At 41.8% G+C, this 14,817-nt stretch overlaps 1 protein-coding gene across 2 annotated transcripts in view; it reads right to left on the bottom strand.

Annotated features, from left to right (window-relative positions):
• Window positions 1-14,817, bottom strand: part of SLC25A21 (solute carrier family 25 member 21) — a 536,964-nt gene that overhangs the window by 72,870 nt on the left and 449,277 nt on the right. For both annotated transcript variants that reach the window (XM_088471286.1, XM_088471285.1), the window contains one exon: window positions 6,574-6,738. In XM_088471286.1, the coding sequence (XP_088327412.1) occupies window positions 6,574-6,738 (165 nt within the window). The remainder of the gene's footprint in view (window positions 1-6,573; window positions 6,739-14,817) is intronic.

Here is a 14,817-nt window from a genome sequence, read left to right on the forward strand (position 1 = left end):
ACAGGGTTAAGAGTTAACATACCAGATGATAAGATGATGTTTTTTCAAATGATTGATATGCAGAAATTAATTGAGATGCAAAATTTGTGTTCCATTCAGGAAAAGGCAGTCTGGAGATCCAAGGGATGTGGGCAAGAGTCCTCTGGACTCTGGAGAGATGGACAAGCTAACCGGTGGCTCCCAAGGCATACTACCCAAGCTTGGCTGAGGCAGCGCATGGTCTGACACACCTAGGTAAACAAGGTATGTGCAAGTTGGTCAGAGCATATTGGTGTGCACCAGGCTTTTCTTCTCAAGCTGAGAAAATGGCAATGTCCTGCCTGACCTGCTTGAGGAAGAATGTCGGGAAGACAATACCGACTGAGCCATCTCACATCCCTCCGACAGACTGACCTTTTCAGGTAATACAAATTGATTTCATCCAATTACCACCCTGCAGGAATCTCAAGTATGTATTAGTTTGTACTGATGTGTTTTCTAATTGGGTAGAGGCATATCCAGCTGCCACTAATACTGCTGTGTTTACTGCTAAAAAGATTGTTCAGGAGTTTGTATGCAGGTAAGGTATCCCTAAAATCATAGAAAGTGATAGGGGTACTCATTTCACTGGTGACGTCTTCCAGAACATGTGTAAGTTAATGGGTATTAATAGTAGGCTTCACACCCCTTACCGACCGCAAGCCAGCGCCAAGGTGGAGAGGATGAACAGTACTATTAAAAGAGATTGAGTAAGATCATGGCTGAAACTGGATTAGGTTGGCCAGAAGCCTTACCGCTAGTCCTTCATAGCATCAGGACAACTCCTAGACCCCCTCTTAATTTGTCCCCCTTGAGATACTGTTCGGGAGACAACCTTATCTGATTGTAAGTCCACAGAAAGACTTGAAGAGTAACAACGAAGTTACTATAAAGTATCTTATAACAATGAGTAAACAGTTGAAACATCAGCAGCAGAAATTGAAATTGTTGTCACTTGATATGCCAGAAATAAACTGTTATGATGTTGAACCTGGAGAATTTGATATGATCAGAAATTTCTTACATTCAGGTTATCTGACAGATCGGTGGGAAGGTCCGTATCAAGTGTTACTGACAAGTACGACAACCTTGAAAGTGGCAAAGTGGCAACCTTGAAAGTGGCAGAGAGAGATACCTGGGTCCATTCCACTCACTGCAGGAAGGTCAACTATCCGGTGGAAATACAAGACATAGTCGAGACAGATAACACAGACCTGTCAATTGTGAACTTGTTCTGGGAGAGTTAAAGACTGCAGTGAGATACCTGAGCTTGGGAAATTTACAGCCCATTATTCCAGCAATGGAGTGGCAGGCTGGGGTTGCGTTCCTATTTTCTTCCAGAGTTCTCATCATCCTTGTTTGGTTCGGAATGTCTTGTTTCTGTAACGGTGGACAGGTGATGGAGGGAGAGGTCGATGGTGATACCGATGGAGTGGAGTCGGGAGAAGGAGCAATACGTTCACAAGGGCGGTATCTGACCAAACTCAGTAAAGTAAGTAAGAGATCTGTCATTCTAGAAACTCTGAGTCAGTGTGAAGGTCTATTGTCTGAGGAATACTGTATGTGTGCAAACTGTGGATCTCTAATTGATGAAAAGTGCATTCAGCAATGCCAAGAGTAACCTGTATTTGTGCAAGCATCCTTTAGAGGATTAACATTCCTTAGTGGGTAAGGTCTTAAACCAGACTGAATGTTGGGTTTGAACTCATGTGCCTCAGGGACAACATAATGTAGGTTTAGTACCACTCCCGTTAAATGTCTATGAGGTTCTTGGATTACTTAAGGGGAAAACGCTGGATGGGAAATTCGTTAAGTCCAAGCCTCCAAATTTTAAGCTCCATCAGTACCAGGTGGATAGATCCCTGTTATGTCTGAACATCACCAATTAGAATAAACCAGGAAATTGGGAGGTGTCCGGGAACAATCAGACAATGACCTTTTCACACAGAGCTGATAATGAACCAGTAGATGGTGAACTTATACGCAACATTACCAGCGGAAGACACTTCCTGTATAAGTATACACTTAGTTCCACCAAGGTAATGGTTGGCAGAGTACCAGAAGGGTACTATGCAGTTATTGTACAACCTAAAACATGTATTAGTCAAATGGGAAAATCTGGGGTAGGATTATTTGTCAGAGAATTGTGTCCGATGATAATGATGCATTCTATCCCTTATGTACTCCCAGATGATGTGTATTTTATATGTGGAAGGAAAGCGTATAAGTGGCTCTCTCCAAGTTCTGAAGGTTTATGTTATCTGGGAAGGGTACTCCCAGAGGTTATGACCCTTACACATGGTGAAACACTTGGTATTCATAATAACACACCATCACCATATCTTCACACACAGTATGAACAGAGAGACAAAAGGAATATGATACCTGGTGATGTACACACAGCCACACAGTTGATTAGCGAGACAACTGGCTTCCAAATTTTGGTAGCATTAGATCCCACCAAGATCGCTCGGGGTACTTTAAATTTTAGATATATCCAAGACCGTGCTAAATTAATAGATAATATCACTGAGATGTATGATGACACGTTCAGGTACACTGGTAAGGAGCTACAGGCCTATAAGAAAGAACTTATGCAACATAGACTAGTATTAAATTATTTAACAGCTGTTACTGGTGGATACTGTGTTACTCTGGCCACCCAAATTGGTGTCAAGTGTTGCACTTATATCACAAATAATACTGGTGATCCCAAGGTGGTGATAGACTGGAAGATGGATGAGATTCTGCAGCTGAAATGGGAATTTCGAAAGAACCATAATGCCTCATTGACTGAGGTAGAGGAAAAGGTAGAAGAGTGGTTCTCTTGGTTGAACCCTGTAAAATGGTTCTCTGGTCTAGGAGAGTGGGTCAAGGAAATGGTTGCTAGTGTAGGTAAACTCCTGATCCTCATATTGGTTGTCATCTTAGTAATTGGCTTATGTGTCAGATGTGTTCCTGCTGTGTTGAAGTGTGGAAAATGTAATGCTAAGGTAAACCGGGAGAATGAAATTATGATGGTGGTTAGTAGAAATAGTATGCATACTAAGGTAAATGAAGAACTGCATTACAAACCTGAACTAGAATGTACCATCAGATGATGTATAGATTTAGCCATGCATGAAATGTATTATTAAATGTTATTTTAAACATCCTAAATAATGTAACTCCCTATCCCCTTCAAGACTTCCTTTATAGGTTAGGTGCATCCCCACATCTTTCCCATGATCTTCCAAGATCCGCGGTGTGCATATAATTGTAGTTTTATGTCCCTCCCGGGGACACATTATTGATGGTTTAATGACCACATTGCGCCATCCGATAACATAACTTTACATAATATTTCATAGTGTATGACTGAATAAATTTAAGACCAGAGTGTGATAGCTTATTGTTTGCTATCAAAGGGTGGACTGTCAAAGCCGGATGATTGGCTGAGACCAGATCTTGAGTTGGTGTCGGGCGACGCCATCTTGTGTTGCCCCTGACGATGCCATCTTGTGTCGTCAGCATGAAACCATTGAGTACAATGCTTTATTATATTAGCATTGTGCGTCTGTATTGCTACCGCATATTGTCGAAAGTCCTACCATACCCCATACGCACATTAAATAAAACATAAAATATATAAGATGCACAGCGCACAGTTGCGCTGTTTATCAAAGCACTCTACACATAAACGCACCACGCATATTAGCGCACTTACACATACCAAAACTTAGAAAAAGGTTCCTCCACATTAAAAGCTTAATATTAAAGGTTTTATTTGTGAATACTTATGTTGTGAAATGTAATGTATACGATATTTAAGGTACATAAGCTAGTAGACATATCATGTTTGGTACCATTCTAAATCACTGTTTATTTGCAGATTTCCGGTTTGACAAGCAAGGAAATCGCATCATGCGTTCGCAAGATATGAACTATATGAAATTTGTGGTTGGAATGTTAAGCTGTATGAAGTGTTTTTTACTAGTTTAAACCAGTTCTTCGGCGGGAAAGCCACACAAAGCAACATCTGGGGAACTGGGACATACCCTAGTGATCCTATATGAACTGTCCAATGACCTGCATCGTACCAGAATGTCCACGAGCAAGACCCAATGGAAACCCGTTAACTAGTTTCTTTGTTCTGGGAGGGTATATAGCTGGCATACTGGTTATAACATACAGCCATTCTTCTTGGATGACCACAAGCTTCTGGACTGATGCCTGTATGCTGGGACCAGTGCGCACGCGTATGTATTGAGCTGTATCGTATCTTATTTTCTGTATGTAACTTTCTTTTATTGCAATAAGAACTTTTTGTGCGTTGGAACCACAATTATTGTCTGGACAGCGATTATTTCTCTCTAGCAATTTAAGGGTATTCATACAGGTGATCACTAACAATAACGACAAAGTGGGCATATAATATAAGAGGGGACTCCGCTCTTTCAAATGACACTGTCCTTACATGTGTTTTTATCAGTATGGTGCAATACTCAGTGTATGGATTATGTATGTTTTCCCTAGTGCAACGTGATATTGTCTGGTGATCAGCTACATTATGGTATTTAAAAAAGCCGATAATAAAACAGTTTTGACAAATTTATTTGACTGATAATAAAACCACTCTACTATGATTGAGGAGATGTATCAAGCCTTCGATAGAGATAAAGTTCCTCATAGCAAGCAATAAGCTTCTACCTATCATTTTATAGAATGTACTTGAGAATTGTTGCATCAAAGCTGATTGGTTGCTATGAGCAACTTCTCCGCTGGTACACTTCTCCACTCTTTTAACTGCTTGATACATTAACCCCTTACTCTGCGGGAGAGGTATCAAATAGGATTAAAGCCGTCATGGAGGCAGTGAGGAGGCAGCGGAGGGATCCACTCTGATCCCTCTTCGCATCCCTGTAATGCCTTCCCATAGGAAGGAGTGGGGCTACTTGAAGAAGCACTTAAAGTTTTTGGAGTTTGCTGAATATCAGGTGGTCCTATCAGACCCCTGATGATGAATGGCCCATTACATTAAATATGTGGAAACTAGCATTTCCGCATGGTTAATGGGCCATTTAAGTGTTGATAAATATGCCCCAATATCGCTGCACCCAAACTCTTCGCCCTGCACAAGATCTGAGTCTCTCATTCTCACTTATCACCTGCTCCCATTCACGGCTTGAGGACTTATTTTGGGCTGCACCCACTCTGTGGAATGCCCTCAAACACACAATAAGACTTTCCTCTAGTCTCCAAACCTTCAAGCATTCCCTGAAAATTTACCTATTTAGACAAGCTTATCAAATCCCTGAACCACCTACATGCTATCCTACCAAATTACATCCCCACAGTCCATACATAACTTTACATACTTTCTCTTTCTTCGCTTTCACATCCTCTTGACCCTAGGCCAACATTCCTGTGTGACTGGATCATTCAGCCCACCAAGGACCTCTGCAATCTGGCTGGGCCAATATGCAATAGGTAGCACCTATCCTTGTGTATCAATAGATATATTCCTATAGAATATAAGCTTGTGAGCAAGGCCCTATCTGTCTGTTGTTTTCCAGTCTTGTACTATTACTGTTTGTTTCCAATTGTAAAGACTAACGGAATATGCTGGCACTACAGTATATAAGTAAGTAACTGATAATAAATAAATACAATAGAAGCTTGCAGTTTGTGCTTTCCTGTTCTCCTCCCTTACATCTGTGATAAGATTAGCAAACAGCAAAATGAATCACTATTAATGTCTAAAAGTGCTGATAACTATAAATCATATTTTTATTGACAAATGAGAGCAAAGAAAAACTCCTTAGAACCAATTTCTGGGAATGTGGTCCCCTTTTATACTTACATTGCACTATTATTGTGGTAGCTCAACTGTCACTCGTGGATCAGATTTTGTTCTATTTTAAATAATGATAGTACGTTTGACTGTTTTACCTATGCTATTATACATATTTATATGTTTTATTTTTTTTCACTTCTTATCTTAAAACCTATCAATGGAATGATATTTTGAACTAACACAGAATAATATGAAGAAGTCACGTAATAAAAGGCAACATGTTTATGAGGGAGAGGAAGAAACAATTCCTTTGTCAAGACAAAATGGATTCCCCAAGGGCAAGGACTGTAGGTTAGAAATCCAGCTGCAAAAAAACAGTATTGTTTTCAAAGGTGACGTGTGTGTGGGTGCAATGCAAAATATAGCAGAATATGAAATTACAGGTCACGCCAGCCCATCATAGAGTAAGAGAAGATATGAGAGAGATATACATCTTTGTTTACGATCACACAAATAGTCAAACACGCTTAAGATAGTTCTGCTTTTTCATATAGCCCATATCATATAGCCCATATCGATGATACTACATCTGAAATTTCATATTCATTTGATAAGGAAGCATGTCACTAGACAGTAATGCTAAGATAAAAAAAATACTATTTAAACATTAATATACGTAAGTGCAAGGTTTTTGAATATATATTATTTAAACATGATGTGCATGCATTAAAATAAACCTAACGAGGAAACTATTTTACAAGACACTGAATAAGTTGTACCTGGTTAACAGGAAAGGCATTCTTCACATTGAAATAGAAGCCAAAATAAACCATGTTGAAAACTCCATGGCGACCCAAAGTGGCACTTAGTCCTTTGTTAAGTCCTCTCAGTCCTATGCCCTCTGTGCGGATCACATGACGTGCCTGAGCAAAGGTAGACGGTTGCTGGAAGGTAATAAATGGTCTGTTATATCCCAGACAACGTTTCCAAATATTCACAACTGTAAAATCCATAAAACACAAATTTGAACACCCACATTTTTCACTGGAATATAAGCTCTTTAAATAGTTATTACAACTCATTAGCTGCTGATCATTACATCTTATAGGACATTTTTCCTATAGAAAGTGGTCATTTTGTAGGATAAGCATACCCCCAGTGGTCCTGACATCGGGTGGTCAAAAAAGGTTTCTCGTTAGAAAAGGAAATGATATTTCATATTTAATAGAAATGAGCATACTGTAGGTGTTTAGGTATTTTGAAGTGTGGATTCATGTGTCCCGTTTTTTAATCAGGAATGTTAGTAAGTTATACTTAATAAGTAATAATAATGCAATCTATAAACTAGAAATGAGGGAAATCACTGGAACACAAAAAAGCCATTGCTAAAGTTTCTCTCTACCATGTGTAGACACAAGGTGCACTATGTAACGGGTTGGGTATGAGTTCCCGGCAGTCGGGATGCCTCTGGTCAGAATACCGACAGTGGCATCCAGACAGTGAAAATCCCAACACCAGTAGGTAAGTATACTACCACTATCCCTAACCCTCCCTTCCCGGTGCCTAAACCTAACCTCCCCCCATAGTGCCTAAACCTAACCTTCCCGCATAATAAACGTAGTCTCCCCCCCCCCCTGTGCCTAACCCTAACACTCCCCGTAGTGCCTAACCCTAAACCTAACCCTCCCCTAACCCCCCGATACTTACCTTTGGAATGCTGGCAGCCGGGAGACTGGAGCTGGGATCCCGACGCTGTAGGGATTTCGGCGCCAGTATTAAGACCGTCGGCATCCCGCACACCAGGATACTGACTACATCCCCTATTCCAGTCACTGTACTTGGAAGAAGTACAGGCTGTTCTACTGCTATACCCAAACTGGAAGTTTCATAATCAATTTATTGTTGGAAGGAGTGCGCTCGTGTGCTGCCTCCGTCTAGCATCCTGTAGGTGCAGCTGAGAGAACGGACACTAGGAGCCAGCCAAGCTAAGTTAGTAGTAGTTCGACCCACTGTGTATGGATGGCATCTCTGCATGTCTTTACTCCTCAGTGCCATGAGGAGAAGACGGACTCCAGAGACTCCCACCAGAATACACACCAATACAGCCAGTAACAATAACCGCAAGTACCCTTTACCACCACCGATACACAAAGGGACTTTGGGGTTATCATCCGATGCATTTGTCCAACTCATGCCCAGCGCACTACAATGCTCAGCATTATTCTAACTTCCAAGATGCTAAACTCCACACAGATTGCCTACCTCAGTTACACATTTGATATCTCTGTGTCTTTCTCTATTGCCAGATTACAATAAATCTAATAGCTGGTCAAGCATACCATGTCTGGCCAATACAAGTGTATCTGGGTTTAGCTCCATATCCAGAGGGCTACTGCGCCAAGCACAATCCGCTGGGCATATTTCTGATATTACTATCTGCTGTCACCCTACACTCTGCTAATATTTATAAGGAATATCAGGTGCATTTATGCTAGTAGGGTAGTCCTCAGTCTAATCAAAGAAACTCTCACTATTGTCACGGATTGCCTATCTTGCCACAATATAGGACAAACTAGAAAAGCTATAATGTACAAACTAAAACAACGTTATAAACCTGTACGTTTTTAAAAATAATATTAAATATCTAAATAAGAGGAGAAAGCACTTTTGTAATTAAAAATAAAGTGATTTACAGGCACTGGCGGAAGCATCTTGTATCTGATAGGTGCCTCCCTCTCCGTGCTTCCAACCTTGTGTAATTGGGCTGTAATATTATATCTCAGGACCACACTTCCAGTGTAATACTGATATGGAAATGCAGCAGACAGCAGCCAAAGAAGGAAAAAATGCTGACGGCTGCTCCACCATGCATGGGCTGGCGCACATGTGAGGGTGCAGTGAGTTCAATAAAAACACAGCATGAATGACATTATGTCAATCATTTAATGATTTAGGTCACCTAAACTTTTGTGCCCTCAGCAACCATCCAGACTTGCCTAGCTGCAGTGGCAGCCCGACTGAAACATCATATTATGCATACCCAACTACAGGGCTGTAACTAGGTGTCTGTGACGGGTGGTGCCGACCCACGGCCCTTGCTTCTGGCTAGCAGGGTGCCTGTATACCACTTGTACCTAATCCAGACCTCGCACTTCATTCTCTCCAGTAACCAAAGATGATATACTACAGTAATTTCAACCTACAACTTGTCAACTCATTCCTATGGCCTTCCAAACTCTTCACTTGTTCAACCCCATTGCATGCCCACCTCTAGCTCACCTCTTCTACCTGTCTGTCTCCATTGGTACATTTCCATCCTCCCTTTAACATGTCTTTATTTCACCAATCCTAAACAACTGCTCTCTCGATCCACCTACTCTTACCAACTACCTTTCTATTTCTCTCCTTCCCTTAAGGTGCGTGCACACGGTACGATATCTATGAACGATATGAATGATAACGTTCAACGATATATCATTCATATCATTCATTTTCATGCAGTGAACGACCAATGATGCACGTTCCCGCATGAACGATAATGATATCTATGATCGTCCGTGCATGCAGGCCAATTTGTATGATATCACAAACCAGGGACGGCTCTAGGGGTGTTCGACAAGGCGGTCGAACAGGGGCGCCACCCATAGAGGGCGCACCCCTCCCCAACATCCCGATTTCAGCAGGACAGTACTGCGCGCCGCATCCATTCAGTGATGGGAAAAGGCTGAGGGAAGCCCAGCTAGTGAGGCTCCCCCCAGCCTGAAGTTATTTGGAGGCGTGCATGCCTCCAAATAACGTCACGTATTGGGCATGGCCCCCTTTCATGGACTTTTGTCCAGGAATGATGATGTTTGTACATGAAAGATGATGTTTTGCCTCTTTCTGAGACTTGATTTTTGGCGGGAAAAGTTTGAATTTGGCGGAAAAATACGAACTAATCCGAGCCTGCACATCCCTAGTTTTAACAACCAATAATGATATGTAATTATTGAACTAAGTAATCTAATTGGGAACTTCCAATTGCTTAATTAGTCATTATGGAGGAGGGTGTCTTAGGGGTTCTGATGCAAGTGGCGTCAATTATTCCTTAAAAGAATGATTTTAGGAAAAATTGTACTTGCTTTGAAGCTGCAAGAAAAAAAACATGTTAATTTCTATATTTCTATAGAAATTATTGCTCCTCATTTTCTTGTAGGCAATTGAATATGAAAAACTGCTGCCTTAACATCACTGTACTATTTGTGTCGTTTTTGAGCTTTGTGCGCCACTTATATCATTGATATACCTGCCTTAACATCATGTTTGACTCCACTCCCACTGTTCTATCCCTAACAACCTGTCATTCCTCCATTTTTCGTAACAATGCTACAGTAGCAGATATATCTGCATTGGTTCCTCAGGTACAGTATTTATGGCACTGCAGAAATGCCGAAAACCATATTTTCTTGGAGCTGGCCTCCCAAGAGTGAACATAATTTTCTGATGGCGTTAACCACTGTAGCCTATAGGCTACAAGATCCAAATTTTTCCTGATGGCCACACATGTATATTAGCTAAGCCAAGTCTGAACCCAAAAATAAAACGTGATTGTGTATGTGATCACTTTATTTTTTTTCTCTTTGTAGCCACAGGGTGTTATCGGATTCGGTGTTCCTGTGTAGTTATGTGGCGATACATACCACTCAAAACTAAAATCAATTTTTGAACAACAAGAAATTATGTTTATCAAGGATAAAATTAGGCCAATGATACATCATCCCCTCAGTCCTGTTGCCACCACTTTAGAAAGATTAGCAGTACCTTTTTTTCACATGCAACCAAAACGCTCATCCACTCTCCTGCCGTCAATACTGCAATCCCCTCTTCTCTGGCATTCCCCTCATCTATCTATTCAGACTTCAATCCATTATAAAAGCTGCAGCAGTAGTGATCTTCCTCTTGCTGCTCCACATCTAGTACGCCACTTTGCAAATCCCTACACTGGCTCCCCGTGTCCTCCAGAATCCAAATTAAAATACTCACCCTTATCTACAAAGCTCTCAACAACATCCCAACATCAGAATTCTCAAGTCTCATCACAAAATACTCTCCATCATGTTCTCTTTGATATATCTTTGGCCTGTGCCATGCCTAGCCTTTGGCAAACACCTCTCTCTTTTGCCTACAAATACTTCTTTAGTGCTGCTACCCACTTGTGGAATTGCCTACCACTCCAAATAATACTCACACCCATCTTTAAAATATTTAAACACTCTCTGGAAACCCATCTCTTTGTTAGCGTGAACCCTACTCTACCCACACTGATGCATCCTAACAACAGTCTCAATCTTCAAATAGAATGTAGCCTCTCTCATGACTCATGGCTAATCTAGGCCCTTTGTTTTCATGCCTACATTTATTTGTGTTTTATGTATGCCCTTTTATCGCTACAGTCTAACACTATGGGGCATTATGGTGTCTTACAAATCAAAAACAAGAATAAACACAATCCAGCACTAAAACATAGGTTCAAATTATTAAAAGTTGTTATAACTATAAGGCAATACATTTTATAGAAGAAACTCATTAACCACCAATTATTGCATTGAGAACCACCTAACAGCAGATAAAAACTAATTAGCAGCAACTTTTTTCTGACTAGGAGGATACCAAACCACTCCTATGGTAAAATCTATTAAAGAATATAATAGCCACCTTTTTAATCCTGGCAACATACACTGCAATATTGGGAAATTGACCTAATGTTTGTCCTCAAAATTACCATAATGCCGAATAATGATAATATTACAATCATGTGGGTCATTGCTGTTGTGCTGTTGGGGGCAACATGAGAATCCATGCTAAGACAGCCAATAGACTGATTTTTGAGGGTTTTTTTTTTAGGTTTTAGGGATATAGATTTGGTTATATGGAAAAGCTGATGGCCAGGTGGACACATAGGGGCCTATTCATCAAATAACGGTTTTAAGGACATTTTCTCTAATTACCGTTATTTTAGTATTCATTAACACACTTAGCACAGGAGATATCACTGATATCTCCTGGTTAAGTCTGCCTGCGTTCATTTCCACACTCTGGGGATATTGAAGTCACCCAGTATGTGGGAGCAAGGGAGAAAGTGGGGAATACATGTAGAAAAATTTGTCAAGGAAGATTGAGAAGGGAGACAGGTAGAAATTAGGCTATTCATCAAATTCTGAAAATTATGTATTTTTGGAATATGATGGTGCTATTATACGCCACTCTCAGGTGGCGTATAGCGGGTTACACTTACCTGCTTGCAGGTGGGCAGGTCCTCCTCTGGCTCGCTCCGTCACTCCCTCGTCCCTCCGCCGGCTCCGGCTGCTGCTCCGACTGTGTTCTCCCGGGAGAATACAGTAAAGTTTAAAAATAAAAATATACAGTACAATATATATTTTTTAACTTTACAGTTTTCTCCTCTTCAGACGGGAGGTCGGGGTCCGCGGCTGCAGCGGTCAGGTAGGCGGGGAACAGGGAGGTGAGCGGAGGGGAGGAAGAGGTTTTAGAATTACCGCAGCTGTAGGCAGTGCTGCACATGCACCGATTTTGTGAATGTAACAGCGCATGCGCAGCACTGATTACAGCTGTGGTAAGTTACAGCAGATAGGGAAAAGAATCTATTTCCCGAAAAGCTGTCATTGCAAAAATTATAGCTTTTTGGAATAGATACTGATGAAGAGGAGGAATGATGAATTCCTCCAGTAATTAGGTACAACTCAATGCGAGTTCTAAACCTAATTACCTCCATTGATTTTTTTAGTGATGGTGAATAGGCCCCATAGTCTAGATTTTACTATTACAACGTACACCATTGCCTTATAGTTCTTTTTCTACATTATTCTCTTTTTTTACTGAAAGTTCATGTAAATCCAGTTATAATTGATGTATATGTATGATAGCTGTAACTCAGCAGCATTGCTATGATTACTGTGACATCATACACCTATCCTGTGACATCACGGTGTCTCATCCAGTAACATCCTGTCTACAGTTGCTGCAATTTACAGTTACTGGCCAGGAAGGAGGAAGGTAAGTCCTACATAGCAGGGTATGATGGAGGTGGGTAAGTCCTACATAGCAGGGTATGATGGAGGTGGGTAAGTCCTACATAGCAGGGTATGATGGAGGTGGGTAAGTCCTACATAGCAGGGTATGATGGAGGGGGGTAAGTCCTACATAGCAGGGTATGATGGAGGTGGGTAAGGAAAGCAGGGTGCAGTGTATTAGGGTGAAAGTCAGGACAATATAGAACAGGCAATATATGTACAAGGAAACATAATTAGGAGATGAACAGGAAGGAATAACACATTTAGGAATAAATATTCATAATGTAGTATTAGAGAAATCAAGAGGGCAGTATGGATGATAAACACAAAGTAGCTGGAAGAACAGAAACTTATATCATGGACGAGGAAAAGACAGGAGAACTGTCCACATGAGACAGTAACAGAGGACTGTGCAGAGGGATCAGGGATGGCAGAGGGATCATTAGTAATACAATGGGCTGTGAGGAGGGACAGGGTGATGGAGTGAGAGACAGACAGGGGCAGATAAATGTATTTGTAGCGGTGGGGTGTGGGGGTGTGATGAGAGCACAGTACAAAACACAGAGACTCAGGTGGAGGAGAGTGGACAATATAAAACATGTAGATGGGTATATGGGGGACAGCACAATGTGGGAGCACAATACAAAACCAGAAGTGGGGGAATTAAACAGGGAAGCACCATACATGATACAAGGATTGGGGGGGGGGGGGGACATACAGGATAGGGGTGCATAAAGCAGGGCATACAGATCGGGAGCATGTGGGGCATCTGATGGGCCTTATAAGGGCCACATGAGAAGCACCTGGACCTGGGGAGACTATTTTTCTCTGTTCGCTCTCCTAAGCCGCTGATCTGGATATAGTGACATGCCTGACCTTTTTATAAATGTAGAAAGTATATCCAATGATAAAATGGGACAAAATAGTATAGACTAAAATTGTGAAATAGAGCTGTAACAAGAGATTGTATCTTTGCCTATGCAAATATTAAGGGCTCCATTTATCAACAAAACCCTTTTAGCACTCGCTATTTAACAATCTATCTAAAATTATCACAGTTCGCTCTTGACATCTTTAGATGATGCATACGCAGACTGACCATCGCACATGCACATGACATAGAAGCCCATTGCTCGCAGCGTTAGGCTGCCAGCAGCTAAGCGGGGAGACGTCGCTGGACCTCGTTGGCGGGTGAACTTATTTATATAATCCACACATTAGGGGGAATAAAATTGGCCCTTTTGGCAATTGTTTATATGTTAGGCATTTTCAATGTCCTCAATAGTTGGAAAATCGGATTAACCTATTTACATAGAGAGATTTTTCCTCTTCACAACCACATCAACGCTTACAGTTTGTCACTCTGCTTGTTCTTACACTAACAATGTCTTCTCCTCTCTTTCCCCTTAGTCTACACAGCAACTGCTGATCTTTGGTAAGTATTGGAAAGTACTGAACCTCTCCTCTTATCTATTAATACACCTCTTAATGCCCAGAGGGAAGGGCGATCCTGAAGCCATGGTTCCCCAGAGGTTTCCTCCACAGGGGTTTTTTCCTCTCCTGAGTGCTGAAGGATGACTCTTCGTGAGTCTAGAGGTTGCCCAAGTAGGTGGCTGTTATGCCATTATGATCAGCATCATTCACCTGTCTCTCCAGCTCACATCCCTGCGCACTCCAGCTCACACCCCTGCGTCTCTCCGGAACACACCACTGCGTCTCTCCGGAACACACCACTGCGTCTCTCCGGCACACACCACTGCGTCTCTCCAGCACACACCACTGCGTCTCTCCGGCACACACCACTGCGTCTCTCCGCCACACACCCCTGGGTCTCTCTGGCACACACCCCTGGGTCTCTCCGGGACACACCCCTGCGTTTCTCTACCTCGCACCCCCGCGTCTCTCCACCTTGCACCCCTGCGTCTCTCCACCTCGCACCCCTGGGTCTCTCCACCT

This window comes from Taudactylus pleione, unplaced genomic scaffold (assembly GCF_031769625.1).
Source record: "Taudactylus pleione unplaced genomic scaffold, aTauple2 ptg000113l, whole genome shotgun sequence".
NCBI classification, from domain to species: Eukaryota; Metazoa; Chordata; class Amphibia; order Anura; family Myobatrachidae; genus Taudactylus; species Taudactylus pleione.